This window comes from Monodon monoceros, unplaced genomic scaffold, assembly GCF_005190385.1.
Source record: "Monodon monoceros isolate NGI ecotype Baffin Bay Population unplaced genomic scaffold, NGI_Narwhal_1 Super_Scaffold_20, whole genome shotgun sequence".
Classification (NCBI taxonomy): Eukaryota; Metazoa; Chordata; class Mammalia; order Artiodactyla; family Monodontidae; genus Monodon; species Monodon monoceros.
This window is the reverse complement of record NW_021703777.1, coordinates 21340175-21361018: the sequence shown is the minus strand read 5'-3', so window position 1 is coordinate 21361018 and position 20844 is coordinate 21340175. Positions and strand designations below refer to the sequence as shown.

At 44.0% G+C, this 20844-nt stretch overlaps 1 protein-coding gene across 2 annotated transcripts in view; it reads left to right on the top strand.

Annotated features, from left to right (window-relative positions):
* Positions 1–20844, top strand: part of TBC1D9 (TBC1 domain family member 9) — a 114887-nt gene that overhangs the window by 69115 nt on the left and 24928 nt on the right. Inside the window, exons 6-13 of one of the 2 annotated variants that reach the window (XM_029234735.1) lie at positions 1501–1708; positions 7095–7301; positions 8206–8376; positions 8996–9146; positions 12630–12844; positions 14889–15006; positions 16133–16418; positions 16915–17044. In XM_029234735.1, the coding sequence (XP_029090568.1) occupies positions 1501–1708; positions 7095–7301; positions 8206–8376; positions 8996–9146; positions 12630–12844; positions 14889–15006; positions 16133–16418; positions 16915–17044 (1486 nt within the window). The remainder of the gene's footprint in view (positions 1–1500; positions 1709–7094; positions 7302–8205; positions 8377–8995; positions 9147–12629; positions 12845–14888; positions 15007–16132; positions 16419–16914; positions 17045–20844) is intronic. The other variant, XR_003795511.1, reaches the window with a different exon arrangement.

Genomic DNA, 20844 nt, shown 5'->3' with positions numbered 1-20844 from the left:
CATGAGCACACACATGGGGAGATGGGCAGAGTGTGTAGGAAAGACCTCTCAGCGGAGCTGCTTGGAGCTGGGCTCTCAAGACATAGTAGACATTACTCATTCAGAGTCAGTAGGATGGATATTTCAGGCAGAGGGAAGTTAGTCCATCACACATGTGAAAGGTGGCTGGGCATGAGATGAAGCGAGGCTGCAGAGAGGCCTGGAAGTCTGGATCTGGGCTAGAGAGAAGGCGAGGGAAAAGCTGATGCTCTAAAGTGTGATGGTATGCATGGAATTACCCCTAACTGAGGTGGGGATGAGGGCTTCCAAGGGATGAGGGCTATCCCTTCCAAGGGATATGAGGGCTCAGTTTTATCGTGTTGAGTTGAGTTGCCTGCAGGACATCAAAGTGGAATTGGCAATCATTGCCATCCAGCTGGTACCTGACAAGAAGTCACTGCAATTAAAACGCTTTTGGTGATTTGAGACATGTTTTGATAGAGTAAGAAGAAGATGGGTTACTACAGTGGGTTGAATAGCACGTGAAAGGCAAGACAAGGGCATTAGGACAGTACGGACTGCTTTTTCAAGAAATTCAGTGGTAAAGGAGGGGGCTTGCTCATTGTAGAATGAAAAAGATTTGACCACAGGATGGTATGAAGTAGGCAGATGGGAAGAGTTTGTTGGTGAGGGATTAAGTGCAGGGACAGAAGGGAGCATGGAGATAAAGCTAGAAGAAAATGAATAATTTTAAAAGTGACATCTCATAGGACATGGAAAAGGATGCTTATGTGTGCTGATACATCTCCCTTTGAAACAGGGAAAGGAAGTAGGATGAGATGAGGATGGAGTTGGTTTTGGAGACAGGAGGGAGGGAATGGGAGGGCCTGTCTTTGCCCTGTGAAGCCCGAAACTGGATCGTCAGGGGGCTGAAGTAGCATGAAAGCTTGAGCAAAGAGGTTTAAATAACTGCCATGATGAACAGGATAAAGGAACTCATTAGGGAAAAGATCATAGTTACCTGAGGACCCAGATGAGGTTAGATACTCTGGTCGTCCTGGAGGTGGGTCGTTCCTGTGTTTTGGGCAGTCTTATTGTCTACTCAATGTGGACAGTGTCAGTCAGCAGATTCATGTGGCTTGCGTGTATTTGCATTAGGTCGTTCTTAAAAGATAAGGCCCCAAGAGTGGCTCTGGATGAGTCATGGATAAATGTAATCATCTCTTAAGAAATTACTGTATTCTTTTAGAAAGAGAATTATTTCCTGGCCAGGCCTTGTTTTCCTAAGATCCTTTGACATTCACAGATACTGATTGCAAAATGGCTACACAAGGGACCTAAATACATTAAAATAATTTCATTATGCTTTTGGGTCATAGTTTGGAGTTAATGCCAGCAGGAAGCCAAGAAGGTAGGAATAAGTCTCACTAGATGGAGGCTGGGGAACCTCCATTACCGCATCATTTAGAGGTACTGAAACTTTTATTTTGTGTGGGGTGAGTTATTTTTGTTGCTTTCCAGCGATCTGGATGCCAGGGCAAAGAGTGAGAGATACCGTGCACTTTTCCGGCTGCCCAAAGATGAAAAATTAGATGGCCACACAGACTGCACCCTCTGGACTCCATTCAACAAAATGCACATTTTGGGGCAGATGTTTGTGTCCACAAACTACATCTGCTTTACCAGCAAGGAGGAAAACCTGTGCAGCCTCATTATCCCACTCCGAGAGGTAAGTGGCAGGTGAAAATGGAACTTTTAGGGTATTTTAAGAGTTTTACTGGTAATACTTTTCTATGTATCTTTTACTAGCCGTGAGTTGGCTTTTAACCATGGGTGAGTGTTCATAATTCTTTGGTGGAATCTGCCACTCTTTTTTTTTTTTTTTTTGCGGTACGCGGGCCTCTCACTGTTGTGGCCTCTCCCGTTGCGGAGCACAGGCTCCAGACGCGCAGGCGAAGCGGCCATGGCTCACGGGCCCAGCCACTCCGCGGCATGTGGGATCTTCCCGTACCGGGGCACGAACCCGTGTCCCCTGCATCGGCAGGCGGACTCTCAACCACTGTGCCACCAGGGAAGCCCTGCCACTCTTTTATTTGTTGTCATTGCTCTAAGTGACCATGGGACCTGCGAGATATTTTCTTCCAGAGACAGCCTGGTATTTTAAAATGTAGATTTCATTCTTGTTCAGGTAAGGTGAGGCCAGCAGAGCAGATGACTGTCGTTGAAAAGATTGCTTGCTATACTCACAGATTCCACTAGGGGGAGCACGCCAGGCCGTGGGAAGCGCCAGGGTGAGTCAGCAGGCAGAGAAGCTGGGGAAAACATGGGCAAGAGCCTTTATTGTGGCTTCCATGGGAAGAAACAGGCGAGGCAGGGTAAGCAGGCTTAGGACTGGCGAGCTGAATAACTTTGGCAGGCTCCAGGGCAGAGGGCCTATCCCTAGTTATCTGGTACCCGGCCCTGGGGTGATGAGGGCAGGTGAATGTGGCCCTGAGTGTGAGGGCAGATATAGGTCGTCACTGGGGTATGGGCTTGGATTGGTTGGTTTGCCTATAAAAGGCCTGCTCACAGGTGAGGCCTTTACTATCTCCAGGAGTTGACTAACTCTGGGTCAAAAAGGCCCCAAGATGTGAAAATATCAAATACAGAAGCTAGAAAATGTCGTTACTATACCTGACTCACAGCCTGAGCAGCTTGGTCTTCAGAGGAGACAGCCTACGTTGTGAATCAGAAAGCCAAGTGTTCAGATCTGTCTGGTTTGTCGATTCCTTGCGTTAGAACCACTGGGACCGCTGGCCACAGTGGCAGATTCCTGAGCCCACCCCAGATCTTCTGGATCGCTGCAAGTTTTGGAGTCTGTATTTTAATAGAGTGCCAGGCTGATGCCCATAGGCAGTGAAGACTAAGAAACATTCTTATTGTATCTGGGGTGGAGGTGCGTTCTGTCGTGTCCTCACAGTGACAGATTACTCTGGCACTTGTATGGAAGCCTTGCTGTTTGGGGTTGAGAAGCAACTCAAAGTTAGGATGTCAAGGGCTGGCAGACCCACAGTTTCTGACCTGGTAACTTGCAACTTACTCTGGTCCTTTTCTAGAAATTAAGAGGGTTAGAAGCTTTGGCTGTTTAATCACGATTGACCCTTTATTAAGATTCTCTGTAGTAAAGGATTCAAGTTTCCTTCTGCCTTCTTTTCTTTTTTTTTTAACAAAATCATTTATGTAAGCAAATTTTGTTTGTTTTTTCTTGTTTCAAAAATATTGTATCATTATCACCGAAAATTAGTAAAAATACAAATAAAAAGAAAACAAAATTCAGTCCTAATCCCACCCTTCAAAGATGACCATGTTGACATTCCGCTGTACAGCTTTTCAGGCTTTCTATACATTGCTGTGTATATGTCATTTATATTATATAGATATAAAACATAAAGAATTTTTATTTTTTTCTTAATTCCCTTAACAGTGGGTGTACACTAAACTTTTCCCCGTATCATAAAATATTCTTTTACCATGTAACTTCTAGTGACTGCATATTATTCCATTAATGGATATGTATAATTTATTTCTTCTTTTCAGGTTACCTGTGCTTGGACCTTTGCATTGTTTTTAGTTTTCTCCCAGTCATATGTATAATTTTCCTTAATTGATAAATTCCTAGAAGTTTAATTGGTGGATCAAAAAGAATGCAAAATGTTAAGCAATTGAAAAATCTAGTTCTCCTTCTTATAGGGTGAACTAACTGGTATTATAACACATTTGGAGGCCAGGAATTGTTGGGAGTGAATTCTGAGATGGATAATTCATCAGGACTTATAATTGGCTCTGAAAGGCATTTCATGACTTTTTCCAGCAAACTTTGTCTTAGGGAGTTACTAAACTCTGTGTGTGTGTGTGTGTGTGTGTGTGTCTGTGTGTGTGTGTGTGTGTGTGTGTGTGTGTATGTGTGGTGTAATTGACATAACATACTAGTTTCAGGTGAACAAAGTAGTGATTTGATATTTGTATATATTATAGAATGATCACCACGATAAGTCCAGTTAACATCTATCACCAAGGCTGCTACTAAAAATTTTCTTCATCAAGTACTACCTGAACATAGTAAAGCAGAGTGACCTGGACTGGCTAGGGAAACCCATCCTGGGATTAAGAATGTACCGTGAATGTGTCATTTATGAAGTGAATCATCACTTTGTTTATCCAGAGAGAACTCAGGAGCAGAGAGGGGTTGGGAGCTGCTGTCCAGACATCTTCTCTCCTGTTCCCCAACTCCCGGTTTGGTCCAGGTGCTCTGTGTACATTTTAGTGTGATTTATAATAGGATGGTGAGAGTTTGGGGGAATTGAGAGAATAGTGGTTCATGTCCTCAGCCCATCTTCTGCTTGCTAGTTTTCCCCAGCAGGCGGTAGCGCAAAGATCATTCAGTCATATTTCAGGGTAAGTCAGAAGAGGGACAACGGTAGAGGTAGCATTTAAAAATAAAGCGTGTTTGGCTTCCCTGGTGGCACAGTGGTTGAGAGTCCGCCTGCCGATGCAGGGGACATGGGTTCATGCCCCGGTCCGGGAAGATCCCACATGCCGCGGAGCGGCTGGGCCCGTGAGCCATGGCCGCTGAGCCTGCGCGTCCGGAGCCTGTGCTCCGCAACGGGAGAGGCCACAACAGTGAGAGGTCCGCGTATCGCAAAAAAAAAAAATAATAAAGCGTGTTGTGGTTGGAGGATACAGCTTTAAAGAAATGCTCAATGAGACAGCAGTGCCCTGTCCTTTAACCTGATGAATCGCTGAGGTATATTCATGGTTAAATCTCGAACCTCGACTAATGGAAGAAGCAAAGGACTTAATGTAATTTTTATTACCTCTAGGTATGATAATGACAGAAAAACACAAGGACGAGGCTCCCACCCTCCATCCAGGTCTGTTTGAGTAGAGGTGGTGTGTCTGTGAACTGAGTTAAGCTGATTGATGAGCAGGACCCTCCGTGGGAACACTGCATCCTCCTTGGAACGGCTACTTTTAGGATTGTGTAGACTAGGAATTGTTGTTTTATTTAACTTTTTATAAATAAGTAGAAATATTGACTGGAGATTGTTAATATATATTCTACATACAGACTTAAGGGAGACCAAATCGATACGTGTTAAATGTTTACAAAGCGTCATTGCTGTAGATTTTATAGAAATTACTGAGGCAGCAAAGCAGGAGGATAAAGTGAAGTGATCGGGGTCCTCATTAGAGATTCCAGATAAAGTTCCTCTTTTCTTTCAATTATAAATTACCTTGTAAGTGTTCCATATGACACACCAAGATTTGATTAAATTTGATCTATTTTATAACCCAAGTTGGTATCGAAAATGTGTCTCATTATTCTGTAGAATATTCGGATATAGCTGTTGCCCGTTCCTGGTGGCACAAAGCTTATGGGGTAGAATTCTACTAGAACTCGTTTGCCAGTGAAAAATAGGTTGTAACCCGTGTGAACCTTCCTAGGTTTTCTGAGGGAGCTTTCTTGCTGTCTCTGTATTCGTGATCCTGCTAGATACAGGACTTTCCACTTTGACTCCATCACGATGCACATGATGTCTGTGTTTTAGGCAGAGAACTTGAACCTTTAATTTCCTGGACATCTGTCATTTAATCTCAGATGCCTGGTGACTAAAAGAATCGAAAAATCTACTGAGAGAAAAGGAAGTTTTTATCACTCTTTTAAAATAAGCAGTGTTTAACACATGTCTGAAGTGTCATGGGAAAATCCTTTTCATGATAAAGAAGTTGGGTTTTTTTCCCCCAATTTCTCTAGCTTCTTTTGCATTGAGGGAAAAAAAACACTTTTATGTGCAACTCCAGGTATCTCGGAGATTCCTTTAAAAAAGTGTAAGTATATATCTAACTTGTACGTATTTATGAAGTCTGAGAACAGAAGACAGGTCCTGCAATTTTTTCCCTTCATGGACCCCAGTAATATCTGTTTGCACTTGGGACCATGCAACTTTTTAGGCAGTTCCAAGAAGTTCCTTAGCCTTGAAGGGGAGAAAAGTTTTTCAAGTTCTGCTTGGGAGGAAATGTATTTCACATGAAAATGCTGACGAAGAGGTTGAAGTTGAACCTGTCTAGACTGCTTACATGTGGAAATGAAGAAGGGAAAGAAACTTAACTCTACGGAGTCAGAGCTGCTGCAAATAAACCATTTATCTAGGGCTGGCCTTGAGATCTTCTTCCTAATGTGCTAAGAAAAAAGTTGTAACGCATTTATCCTAGTTTCCAGTTGATGAAAATCCTATTATAAGCCACCAAATATATGTCGTCATTTCAAAGCTAAAACACACACACACACACACACACACACACACACACACACACAGTCAGCCAATGCAGAACACACACACACACACACACACACAGTCAGCCAATGCAGATAGGGTTGCAGTTAAGCTGTTTACGTCATGTCTGTTCAGAATCGAGCCTTTAAAACTTTGAAGTGGCAAGAGGTGAGGGATGCAAAGCCCTGGAGTCTAAATGAGACGCTTGAAGGATTGGTGGTGTTTTGAAAGCCATCCCCACATTAAGCTGGTAAAAGGGCCCGGTGTCATCGGTTGTTTCTGTCTCTTACAGATGAAGCAATAGCTAGGAGTCCTCCCTCTTATGGTTCCATTAAATTTTAATGAAAATCAAAGAATTCCTTTACAACAAGGTTTCTCAACCTTGGCACTATTGGCTTCTTGGGCCGGACTTTGTTGGGGGCGGGCTGTCCTGGGTCCTGTGCACTGTAGGATGTTTAGCAGCATCCCTTCCTCTACCTCTGAGATGCCAGTGGTACCCTCCACTTGTGACTACTAGAAGTGCCTCTAGATCTTGCCAAATGTCTCCTGGGGGGCAAAAATCCCTCTCGATTTATAACTACTAATTTAGAAAGACCAGTAAGATGATTCCAGCTCCAGTTTGATTTGTTATGAGCTGTTTTATTTTATTGGAACAGGGCTAAAGAATCTCAACTTGCCTCAATAAAATAGAGGAGGTTTCTACAGAGATTTAAGAGTGTTGTGTTCTTTTCAGTGCTACTCAGAGGTTGCTGTCGGATAATCCCTGGAAAATAATACTCTTGGTGTCCTGTTTCTTTTCAGGTGACGATTGTAGAAAAGGCAGACAGCTCCAGCGTGCTCCCCAGTCCTTTATCCATCAGTACCAAGAACAGGATGACCTTCCTGTTTGCCAATTTGAGAGATAGAGACTTTCTAGTGCAGAGGATCTCTGATTTCCTGCAACAGACGACCTCCAAAATATACTCGGACAAAGAGTTTGCAGGAAGCTACAACAGTTCAGATGATGAGGTCTGTGGAAGGCACCTGCAGGTGTTTTGGTTCATCTTCTTACTCTTTCCCGGGGGTGTTCACCTCCCTGTCTGTTAGTTTGATCTTGAAGCTTTGCAGCTGTGCTAAGATGAACCACCTACTCTGATGTCCAGAGCAATATCTCATTTAAATCTCATGGAGTTTATGTTTGGGATCATAGGGCCGGACAGAATCTTAGCGATCATCTGGTCTATCCCTCTTCTTTCACTGTTGAAAGCATTATTAAGTAATTTGTCCTGGTCACATGGCAAGTGACTCTGGTCTGTATAAGTGACCTTGTTGGGAATGGTACGGAGGTCACTCAAAACTGAAATACAACATCATTATGATGATTTGATGATGATAAAATACGAATTGTATCCCTATTGAATTAAGCCCTAGACATCCAAAGAACTGGAGCCCTGACAGATATGTAATTAGCTCAAGTGAGAGAGCAACTTACTAGCAGCTAAAATACATGGCAAAAATGGTGAGCTCATGAGTAACATGCCTGCCCCCGTCTTCCTGCTCCAGGCTTCTGTAGGCATTTCTGAGGCACCAGAAGCTAGAGAGGAGGTGAGGGAGGTGATCCCATTAGCAGCTGATTCAACCACATCATGCTTTGCATGCATACTAATCAGAGAGACACGTGGCCAACCAGTTTGTTGTAAAAATGCATCTAAAATACAGAGGAAACCTATTTTGGGCATTGAAGCTCTGTGGCCCATGACCCCATCTAATCCCCATCAAAGTGCTGGCTTGCTGCCTTTCTCCTATTTTGTCACGTCACAAGAAACCTCTTAGGAACCATGACGTAGCTATTGGTGTCTGTCCAGAGGACGCTGAAGAAGTAGATTCTGTAGCCAAAATGGTTCCAGCATCTTGTTGCTCTCTGCATCGGCAGGTGTATTCTCGGCCCAGCAGCCTCGTTTCCTCCAGTCCCCAGAGAAGCACGAGCTCCGATGCTGACGGTGAGCGCCAGTTTAACCTCAATGGCAACAGCGTCCCCACGGCCACACAGACCCTGATGACCATGTATCGGCGGCGGTCTCCCGAGGAGTTCAACCCGAAATTGGTGGGTTCCTTCTCCTCTTGCCCGGAACTTTCTATATTAGAACAATAACGTTTAAAAAATCTTTTAAAATAAAAGTAAACTCATCAACATGTCAATAGATATTTTCCTACAAGTAAAGGATATTTTGTTGAAGAAACACAAATGACATATAACTATAACATATAATGACATGGTTATATGTCATTGGGTTTCAGAGTGGCTTCATCGTGGAAGGAGATGTTATAGAGGGTACAGCTGACCTTTTTTGGTCTTGTTTTTAACTATTGTATAAGTCAGCCAACAAATAAGTGCGTAGTGTCTCAGACCACGTTTAAAAGACATCCACTGTTTCACTTGGAGGTATAGACATAAAGCCATAAATATCATTTGCATTCTGCTGACTCATCTCAGGTAAGTACAATTCTGACTCTAGGACAGAAAATTTCGTGGCAGATCCACGGGCATACATGTGTCATATCTGGCAAGGACTCGAGAAAATCTGAGTTCTTTGTTCTCATGAATTCTGTCCAGAACTTAACTGCTCCATTCACCAGGGAAAGTGTTCTGACCTTCCATCGAACTTGTCCTAACCATTGTCGAAGTACGTTGGGATGTAGTGATGCTTCATTATCCCTTTCAGGCCAAAGAGTTTTTGAAAGAGCAAGCCTGGAAGATTCACTTTGCTGAGTACGGGCAAGGGATTTGCATGTACCGCACGGAAAAGACACGGGACCTGGTGCTGAAGGGCGTACCCGAGAGCATGCGCGGGGAGCTCTGGCTGCTGCTCTCAGGTATGGCCGGGCTCGGGGTGGGAGCTGGGGACCCTGGGGCTGCCCTTCCGCCTTCCATCGTGCATCAGGGCTCTTTCAAATATGTAACCCCCTGATTCAGTGCTAGATCGCAGTTCCTTGCCAGAGTGTTGAATTCCCTCAGTAAAAATACAGGACACATATACAACAGACCAGATGTTGAAGACACCATCCCTCGAGTCCTCATAACCTCTTCTATTCCTTCACTAACTCTATTTAGGATAAAACGGAGACTGAAGAAAAAGAGTGTAATTCTTTGTGATTTTTGGAGTCCTTTTTCTCCTTTCCCAGCTGTGTCAGCTTCATTGAGGATGTTTAAGTGTGGCACTCCGTCAGAGTCTTCGTTGGGATGGGGGAGAGGGTAGAAATGAAGGAATAGAAGACGCTTCTCCTTGATTTTTGCCACCTCTTGAATTTGCTGGTTATCACTGGAGACCAGGAAGAGAGGCCAGAATCAGCCCTGGGAACGAAAGCCTTCCTGGATCATACACTCCAAGCTGGAGACGCCAGGAAGGACAGAAGGGGACGTGTCCTGGACCCATGGGAAAGCTGTGTCCATCCTCACTGGCCCGCTGCCAGGCTCATGCCCAAATACAACACTGTCAGGTTAAACCTTTGAGCCCTGCTACAGAAGCCAGAGGTCCTTCGGGCTAAGCCCATCCTTCCTCCCAGACTAAGCATCTGGTGTATGCCAGGGATCTATTCTGTCACAAACAACAGAGCATTCCTTTGGGTGTCACCAGTCTTTAATATATAAATCAGTTACTTTATCTGGTTAGAAGCTTGAAATGTAATCGTCTTAAATAGGCCCATGTGAAAAATTTTATTTGAATGTGAGGTGATCTGACACAAGTGCTATTATCAAAACCTTTTATTTTAAAAATGACATTAAAATTAAAAGCATAGTTACCAGACTTATAAGAGAACCTTTGAAAAAAAAAAACACCTGTAGCTCTTTCTAAAAGTGGATATAAGTGGCAGTTGCCTATAATGAGATATATCTCAGAAGTAGGGGGATAGAATCCTGAAAAATAACTGGTTTTATCTGTTTCATGTAAAACTAGTTTGTTCTATCCTCATTTACACGTCTTGTTTTTCATTTGCTTTACATAGAGCAGCCATAGCTCCTCATTTAGAAACCCAAATGTGAGTCAAATCATTTCTAGTTACCAGTCCAGCCCAAGAAGATCCTTACCATCCAGTCTGCTGTCTTTCTTGTGTGTGGCGAACAGATCACCTTGACAACCTGATTCAGATCGCTGACAGAGTAAACAAAAAATTCCATTTTCATTTTATTCAAATTGGAAGTTATTTACAGCCACATTTTAGATGAAAATGAAACACGTTAGCCGCCGGGAAACAGCATATGACAGTCCACAGCCTTGTTATAAAGACACATTCAGAGTTAGACCCAGCGTTTTCTTTAACTGTGATGGGCTATGTGAGGCCAAAGGGTGACGCGGTCTACACACCATCTCTGTTGGGTAGAGAACTGAGCCCATATTTCCACCCAGTGCACAGGGCGTGGGGTTCATATGGAGGCCAGCCCACCCACGGGGAGAGCCCAGCCCCCAGCAGGGGAGCCCCGCCTGAGTCCTGCCCTGCTTCCCATAACTCTTAGGACCACTGTACCAGGGCCTGGCTCTCTGTACCCACTGAAGTGAGGTGCAGGCCAGATGGCAAGAAATCCTTGCAAATCTCCCTTGAGAAGAGAGCCAAGGCCAATGTTAAGTTGCCGTCAACCAGACTGCTTTTCCAGGGCAAGTGTGAGTGATAAGGCTGGCTCTCCGGGTGACCCCCTGTGACAAGGACTGGGTCAGCCCAGGGTTCTAATTTCTAATCAATGAAACACAAATCAGTTTACCCTGTCATTAAATACGTGTGTGTGTGTATAGTGTGTATATATATATATATATTTAACATATATATATCTATTCATTATATAATATGTACATATATGTATGTGTATTTTTATCGTATATATTTATGTATGTGTGTATGTATACATAATTTATACTTAGGTAAATTATATTTAACTAGATTTAGATTCAAATGTTTGCATCCAGAGTGTTTCTGCCTTTAAGAATCATAAAATACAAATATCTCAAAGCAGTGATTCTCACCCACCTCTCCATTGTCATCCCCAGCACTGAGGAACTCCCCTCCATAGCAGTGGCTCATCACTGCCAGGAATACCCTCCCTGCCCCCTGCAATTCTAAAAATCCTCCATGTGTCCTAATACTTCCTCCTGCCCTTCAGTATGGCTGTTTGTGAGCCCTTCAAAGCTTATGCTTTAGCAAACAGTTTTCAAACTTATTTTGAGAAGCAGACCCTCCTTTTTCAAGTGAAATCCTAAGGAAAACCCCAATAAAATACAAGCAAAGCTGCTTGGTTGAGGGAGGGCAGAGGCCGGGGAGGCCTCAGTTCGGCTTTCTCTGCCCACTTCCCTTTTTTTCTCTGAGAAGCCCCTCAGGATTGTCTGTGGAAGTTCCTTGGAACACAGTTTTTAGGTTGGAAACCTCTATCTTAGGGAGGTTTCTTTTTGTTAATTCATCATTATTACTTTTTTTATTGAAGTATAGTTGATTGTGTTAGTTTCAGGTATACAGCATAGAGATTCAGTTATCTTTTTTCTGATTTTTTTTCATTAAGGTTATTACAAGGTATTGAATATAGTTCCCTGTACTATACAGTAAATCCTTGTTTCTTATTTATTTTATGTATAGTAGTTTGTATCTGTTAATCCCATCCTCTTAATTTGTCCCTCCCCCATTCCCTCTCCCCTTTGGTAACCATAAGTTTGTTTTCTATGTCTGTGAGTCTGTTTCTGTATTGCATATACATTCATTTGTATTATTTTTTAGATTCCACATATAAGTGGTATCATATAGTATAGGGAGGTGTTTGGTTTTTTTTTTAATTTATTTTTGACTGTGTTGGGTCTTCGTTGCTGCATGCGGGCTTTTCTCTAGTTGCAGCGAGCGGGGGCTACTTTTTGTTGCAGTGCGTGGGCTTCTTATTGTGGTGGCTTCTCTTGTTGTGGAGCATGGGCTCTAGGCAGGCAGGCTTCAGTAGTTGTGGCTCATGGGCTCAGTAGTTGTGGCGCACGTTGTGGCGCACGGGCTTAGTTGCTCCGCAGCATGTGGGATCTTCCTGGACCAGGGCTCGAACCCGTGTCCCCTGCATTGGCAGGCGGATTCTCAACCACTGCGCCACCAGGGAAGCCCCTGTAGGGAGGTTTTTAAACAGCCGCTTACTATGGAGTGAGAAGAGGGAAGGAGGACAGAAGTGAATTTACAATCTGGCCGTGATTGCAACAGACACGTCATCATGGGATTTCATAATTATCTCGCAAGTGTCCTTTGAGGGGAAGGAAGGTGAAGAGTCTGGGTCAGTCAGCTGTGGTTACAGACCAAGGGCGGGGCTTCCACTTTCTGATGTTGCGTCTGTTGGGTATTTCCCAGGTGCTATCAACGAGAAGGCCACGCATCCCGGGTACTATGAAGACCTCGTGGAGAAGTCCATGGGGAAGTACAACCTCGCCACGGAGGAGATTGAGAGGGACCTGCACCGCTCCCTCCCAGAGCACCCAGCTTTCCAGAACGAAATGGGCATCGCTGCTCTGAGGAGAGTCTTAACGGCTTATGCTTTTCGAAATCCTAACATAGGGTATTGCCAGGTGAATGTCACAGAGGGGTGAGACTTTAAAAAAAATGTTTTATTAGCCAGTAAGTAATGAGCAAGGCGTTATGGTTAAGAGAACTATTACTGCACCAGGGTCTCTCGACCTTGGTACTGTTGACATTGTGGACTGAATAATTTTTTGTGTGGGACGGTCCTGTGCTTTGTAGGATGTTTAATAACAATCCTGTTGAATAACACGTTTAATAGCATCTACCCCTAAACGCCAGTAGAGCTCCCCAACTGTGACAACTAAAATGTCTGTAGACGTTGATAAATGTCTCTCAGAGAGCGAAATCTCCCTGAGCTGAGAACCACTGCACTGAGGTTCTCAACCAGGGGACAAGAGTGCCCTTTCTGGATCCACCACCGTCTGGTGACCTAGCTGGTCACTAGCTGTTCCTGAGCATGCCTGGGCACCAGGCCTGGATTCTAGGTTCCACAGGACTCTTGCTCTGCATCTCCTAAGCAACTAACGTCCTTGAGAATGTAACTTTTATATGCTATGGTTATATTTTAAGGCACTTTAAAATAAATGCTTAATTCAGTATAAAAAAATGTTGCCCATATACCCACTACAATTATCTCTCATACTAGGTACAGATACCACAATTTGGGAAGCTCCTAGATAACATCCTTAGATTTAAAGGCCACATACATACTCAGAGGGACCTTCCCTGACCATCTAGCTAAAAGATAAAGCAGGCTTAATTCCTTTACACCTCTACACAAACATACACACACACAGAGAGCACAGGTCTCCCTGTACAACATTTTATCTTTTTGATAGCACTTGATTTAAATATACATCCAAATTGATTAATCAATCTTTACGTCTTTATTCTATCTCTCTGACCTCAGCATTTATGCCCTGTGAGACTTGTCACCACTGTGTCCCCCCTTCCCCAATATTTAGTCCAGAGCCTGTTACCAAGTAGACCTTCAAAAGAACTTACCTTGACTGAATGACTAAGGCACTAACCATGACCATGATCGTGGGCTAGGCAGGTTAATTCTCAAGTAGAATTTTACTAATTTCACTTGGGAGGCTATTGAGTAAGGCTTACAAGAAAGAGCCTATTAGACCAAAATTCCTTTTTTTTTTTTAATTAATTAATTAATTTTGGGCTGAGTTGGGTCTTCATTGCTGTGCACGGGCTCAGTAGTTGTGGTGCACAGGCTTAGTTGCCCCACGGCATGTGGGATCTTCCCGGACCAGGGCTCAAACCCGTGTCCCCTGCATTGGCAGGTGGATTCTTAACCACTGCGCCACCAGGGAAGTCCCCAAAATTCCTTTTTTGACATTTATATTGTTGAAGCCTGATGAACACTTACTGGTTTCTAGAAGATCAAAAGAAGTACAGGAGTGAGTTCCCTTCTAATATAATAGAGTTCATATTTATCTTTTGATCTTCCTCTTTTTAATTAAGAGGATATTAAAGTAGTTGAGCCTTGAGTGGTTGTGAGCTATCTGATAATATCTTTTAATAAAGTAGGTTACCTTAGAATAAAATCCCTGTTACTTATCACTACCATCCTTATCCAGATGGAAATAATGGGCGAGGACTCCAACTTTGAAAGGTTTCATTGTTCCCCGAGGAGAGCCTCAAGCCATGTTTACTTGGTTTAGACACAATTATGGAAGATTAAAAAGGAAATAGTTACCTCTCTGAATTAAGGATTAAAAACACCGAGAGATTTTTTAACAGGTTGAAAGCTTTGTCAAATAGCCTTTGGACAAAGTTTTTTTGAATGAGGGTTTGCGTGCATGGGGGGTGAATATTGGTGTTCATGGAGGCTGTTAACAGTTAACAGGCTCAAGGACTAAGGGCTTTTACATTTTTAAAGAGTTGGAAAGAAGACAAAACTTGGAAGAATATGTGTGTGTACTTGCAAAGCCTTTAAAAATTTATTATCTGTTTTTTTAAGGAGAAAGTATGCTGGCCCCTGTGGGACTAACTCAGTCATTTTTCAGGTTAACAAAATTGCTTGTATGTTAAAATGTAAAATGCGTTTGATGACATCTTCTTTCATCCCTTTAGGCCATGAACATTGTCACTTCAGTGCTGCTGCTTTATGCCAAAGAGGAGGAAGCTTTCTGGCTGCTGGTGGCTTTGTGTGAACGCATGCTTCCTGATTACTACAACACCAGGGTGGTTGGTATGTGAAGATGCAGTTAACATTTTAACCCTTGTCTCATCAGGAAAATGTTTCTAGAACCGGGATGCCAGCTGGAACCCCATTTCCAGTCACTATTGGTCAAAAGAGTTTCAGACTACTGCAGCTTTCTAAGATGTGAATGAGAGGGCTTGAATCAATATAGATTATACACAAAGGAGCCCCATGGAGCTTCTCCCCATGGAGAGAATACACGTGTCTCACTGTTTTAGAAAACACTCGATGTGGTGTCAGTCTGTGCCATGTGAGAGCTACACCAAGCACACAGATCATCAACCCAAAAAGGTTTAACAATTCTTTCATGAAGAGCATGGAATCTATGGAAAGCAGAAGTATTCAAAAACGGAGTGGGCAGAATAGCATATAAAAATGTATCCAGAGCTCAGTTTCTAAGGTATTTTTCAGAACCGGTTTCATTGCAAAGCAAACAACGGTGGTGAGCATTTAAACAAATTATTGGTATTTCTCCTTATAATCCCCTCCAGTGTTAGACATTCATTTTAGCAGGATAAGCCTTTCATTGCTAGTGTAGCAAGAGGTATGCTTTATGCTCCCCTCTTGTGTTCTGTTTTCATTTCTAAACTTCTGCACACTAATTTGACTCATTGGAAATACTCTCCAGAAATGTCCACAGCTGGAATGCTTTTAAATTGAAGAAGCAATTGTTTAGAGAAATGATTCCTATGTGGGGACCATGCATCCAGACGAGCAATGTTTTTTTTTTTTTTTTTAAAGAGTTTGCCAAGAAGTGAGGCTACTTAGATATACATTTCATGCCCAACCAAACATCATGTTGCCAACAAAAAAAGTAATTGTGTGCCAGGAGAATTTTGTAAATTGACCTTTTCAACAGGCTTCAGAGTTCTTATGTTATTGCTCTTTTGTGGTAAAGAATCAGGAGAGGAAGACCCCAGAAAGAGACGATGTAGCCAGAACTCATCTGGTGACTTGGCTGTGCTGACACCTTGGTCTAGTAGCATAGTAATTAGAGTTCTGTCTCAGCAGCAGTTGTGAACTGGATTATTTTCGTCAAGCCATTGGGTTGGGTTCATTAGTGAGAAGGTGCAGTTGGTTGACCCATGGCCTTTTGCGTCCACCTCCACTGCAGGTGCCCTGGTGGACCAGGGTGTCTTCGAGGAACTTGCCCGGGACTATGTCCCACAGCTGTATGACTGCATGCAGGACCTGGGTGTGATTTCTACCATCTCCCTGTCCTGGTTCCTCACACTGTTTCTCAGCGTGATGCCCTTTGAGAGTGCAGTTGTGGTTGTCGACTGTTTCTTCTATGAAGGAATCAAAGTGATATTCCAGTTGGCCCTGGCTGTGCTGGACGCAAATGTGGACAAACTTTTGAACTGCAAGGACGATGGGGAGGCCATGACCGTTTTGGGAAGGTATTTCTCACTTTGAAAACTACCTTTGGGTTTTCTTCCCTGTACTTTTTTTTTTGCCGCGCCACGCAGCATGCGGGATCTTAGTTCCCCCACCAGGGATCGAACCCAGGCCCCCTGCATTGGAAGCACGGGGTCTTAACCACTGGACCACCAGGGAAGTCCTCTTCCCTGTACTTACCGTGTATCTTTTTCCTTGGTTTCACGAGTCTTAATTGGCCTGATGGTAATCATAATGCCCACTTTTCTCTGTGGCTGAGCATTTCTTTTCATATGCTTTGTCTTTAGAAGTGAAGGCAATCAACTCTACTTCAATTAAAAAAATAATACAATTTAAAAAAAAAAAGAAGTGAAGGAAATTTTATTCTGCTCTTAAGGAAATTTTAGTCTTTTGTTTTGATATGCAGAGTTTGCAGATAATGGGTGGACAGGTGTAAAGGGATTCCAGATTCATTGACTCTGGACCTTCCAGTGACTCCAGATTCATTTCTTCTTCCAGGTATTTGGACAGTGTGACCAATAAGGACAGCACGCTGCCCCCCATCCCTCATCTCCACTCCCTGCTCAGTGATGATGTGGAGCCCTATCCTGAGGTCGACATCTTCAGACTCATCAGAACTTCCTACGAGGTAGGTCACGTTCCCTGCCTGAGCATCACAGCACTCTGAGTGCTCCGAGGGGCTCGGCTGGACGTGTACCACAGCTTCCATTGCTAACCCAGGGGCGTCCCTGCTTCCCTCCGCCTTCTGAGAACTAGTTGCCGAAGCAAGCAGCTCCCTGCCAGCTGACAGCTTCGAGCTCCAGAGATGGACACTGAATGGATCTAATACCACAGAGCACTCGGCACGACCAGCTCAGGCCCTCCGGTTCTTGGCTTTGCCCACCCTGAAGCCTGATCAAGTAGCAGCTCCTATTCAACTCTGGGTGGGTTGAGGAGGGACTGTTGAAAGCAAGCGTGGGGAGGTTGACCTGCACGAATCAGCTCACTTCCCATGCTCATGCCAAGTCCTTAGGTCTTCTGGGAAGTACACAAGCCAATCCTCTTACATCCAAGACACGTAGAATACTCTATACCATGCTAGAGAAGAACCAGAGTCCTAGGATTCCTCTAAAATTGCTTGGCCTGGGCGTGGGAGGGTGCCTCCTGGTCCATGATGACCCCAGATGTGGTCCTGAATCCCATAAAAGAACTAACGAGCGTCTAGAGGTGAAGGAACCATGGTCCTGTGTACCCCATAGCACTTGGGGTTTGTGGCGCCCCCCGGGACTCAGTGCCCATAACATCTCATGGTTTGTTCGTTTCCTGATCATTAAGAAAGAGCATGAATATTCTGCTCAGCACATTAGACCCTCTCCTGATGTTTTGGGATCGTATGACTGGCGACTGTCAGCATTTCAATTAGCAACAGCCTGGATATGGGAGAAATGGTGAGGAAAATCTCTCCTAAAGAGAACCAAAAATTTGGTGCTTTTAAAAAAATCGGCATGGATCCAGACATCTTTTCAGAAATGTGTGTCCTTAACTCAAAATGGGAGAAAGACTGGTAATTTATTATTTCAGAAAATTTTCATTGACACTCCATATATATTGAAAACAAAACATTTTTGGTATGTTTTAGAATCATAAAAGTAATGCAGGTTTATTGTAAAAAAATGTAGAAACTGTAGAAAAATATGAAAGAAAAAACCATATCCTGTGGGCATCTCACCATATTTCCCTCAAGTATGGTTTTTAAAAAATTTTATTTTAATTAATTATTTATTTTTGGCTGTGTTGGGTCTTCGTTGCTGCACGCAGCCTTTCTCTAGTTGTGGCAAGCGGGGGCTACTCTTCATTGTGGTGCGCAGGCTTCTCATTGCGGTGTCTTCTCTTGTTGCGCAGCATGGGCTCTAGGTGCGTGGGCTTCAGTAGTTGCGGCACACAGGCTCAGTAGTTGTGGTGCACGGGCTTAGTTGCTCCGTGGCATGTGGGATCTTCCCGGACCAGGGCTCGAAATATGTCCTCTGCATTGGCAGGCAGATTCTTAACCACTGCGGCACCAGGGAAGTCTTCAAATATGTTTTTATTTTTTGCAACTTACACTTAAAAAATAAGTTTATACCAAAAAGTGTTTTGTACCATTCCATTTTTTACTTAAAATAGATCACGAGCATTCTCTGATATTTAATATATTGTTTGCAGGTTTTTGCAGATTCTATTTAGCAGTACGCGGGCCTCTCACTGCCGTGGCCTCTCCCGTTGCGGAGCACAGGCTCCGGACGCGCAGGCGAAGCGGCCATGGCTCACGGGCCCAGCCGCTCCGTGGCATGTGGGATCTTCCCGGACCGGGGCACGAACCCGTGTCCCCTGCATCGGCAGGCGGACTCTCAACCACTGCGCCACCAGGGAAGCTCGCAGATTCTTAATAGTCTGCTTTAAATGAGGTGCCAAAAGTTATTTAGCTGATCCCTTTTCGTTAGACATTTAGTTTTTTTGCTTCCAAATTTTCAGTACCATATGGCAAATTTGTATGGTATTATGTATTTACATATTATATAATATGTATGATATTATATATTATATGATAAACTAGTGCATAAATAATACATGTCTGAATTTTTTCTTAGAGTCCATTCTTAGGAATAGATTTACAGTAATAGATCAAAAAGTATGAATTATTTCCAAGCTCCTGGCACACACTGTCCAATTTCTTTAAAAATTGTCCCAATTTATATTTCCACTAGTAGAGACTAAGGATGGCTGTCACTTCACTCTTTCCAAAACTGGTTATTATAATGCATTTTTTTTGTGGCTTTTTTTTTCTTTTTTGCGGTACGCGGGCCTCTCCCTGTCGTGGCCTCTCCCGTTGCGGAGCACAGGCTCCGGACGCGCAGGCTCAGCGGCCATGGCTCACGGGCCCAGTCGCTCCGCGGCATGTGGGATCTTCCCGGACCGGGGCACGAACCCGTGTCTCCTGCACCGGCAGGCGGACGCCCAACCACTGCGCCACCAGGGAAGCCCCATAATGCATTTTTTAAAAAATCATTGCCCCAGGACTTTTGGGTAGTCCTCCGTCAGAAATTTTGGATGGTTATTTTTCCAGAAAAAGAGCCCATGTGACTGAACGCAATAGTTATTATTATAGCTGTGGGTTGTTTTCCTAAAGGCATCCCCTGAAACCTTTATTCTAAAGAGAATTCTAGACCAAAGTAATAAAGCTTGGTATGTGGAAACTCAGCTTTGTTCTTGACAGCAGATAAGCTAAGGTCTTGTTGAGGTCAGCACTTGGCCCATGTTTAATGGGAAAGAGAGGAGAATGGAGACAAGACCAGGGCTGGTCTCCATTTCCATCCTGTCTGCCTGGTCCCTAATGGTGACTCTTAGGCTGCCAAATATCCTATCACAGGACACAGCAGCAGTTTCCTTCCTCTGCCTGGGAAGACAACCCCGTTTATTTATAGCAATGCCTACATTACCTGGCCTTTCAATACATGATGATTGGTTTTTTGTTTTCTCCTCTCTGCTTGGTGTCACTGCCCTGCTCATAAGTTTCCATTGGCTTCCCAATGCCTTCTGGACCATCCTAAAGAAAACACCACAAACACTTGCCTTTCTTTTTTTTTTTTCCACCTATTTGACTGATGGTCCTCAATTCTGCCTGTGCATTAAAAGCACTTAAAAAAATTTTTAAGCCAAGCTTTTAAAAATATACATTCCTAGGCTGCATTCTAGACTTTGTATCTCTGGTATGAGGCCTAAGAATAAATATTTTTTAAAGTTCCCAGGTGATTCAAGAGCCCGGTGAGGGTTGAGAATCACTGCCCTAGATGCAGAATGGGGCCACTAGACACAGAGGCCCATTATAACCTGGTTATACGGCACAACACTGGTGTTCTGAAGCAGGCGACTCGTTGCTTTCTGTGCTTCAGGATAATTAGTCAGGAAAATAGGAAAGTAGGGAAAATACCGAAAGCACATTCAGCCTTGAGATCCCTAGGTTGATGCCAGTTGATCAGCTTTCTCCTGTCGAGCAGAGATGGTAACTTGATTCATAAATGCCTTGCTCATTGTGAAGTTCTACCGAGCCCCTCCTGGAAGGAATGGTATGGACAGTCTCAGAGACGGTTTTCTTCTGTGTGCGCCCCGAGTGCAGTTTTGTTAGATACACAGACGTAGAAGACAAAGTCCCGGCCTTCAGGTTCACCCATAGACTGAGGTGAGCTTTCTGGAAGGCACAGGGCACTTTAATAAAAGACCTTTCAGCGGGCTTCCCTGGTGGCGCAGTGGTTGAGAGTCCGCCTGCCGATGCAGGGGACGCGGGTTCGTGCCCTGGTCCGGAAGGATCCCACATGCCTCGGAGCGGCTGGGCCCGTGAGCCATGGCCGCTGAGCCTGCGAGTCCGGAGCCTGTGCTCTGCAACGGGAGAGGCCACAACAGTGAGAGGCCCGG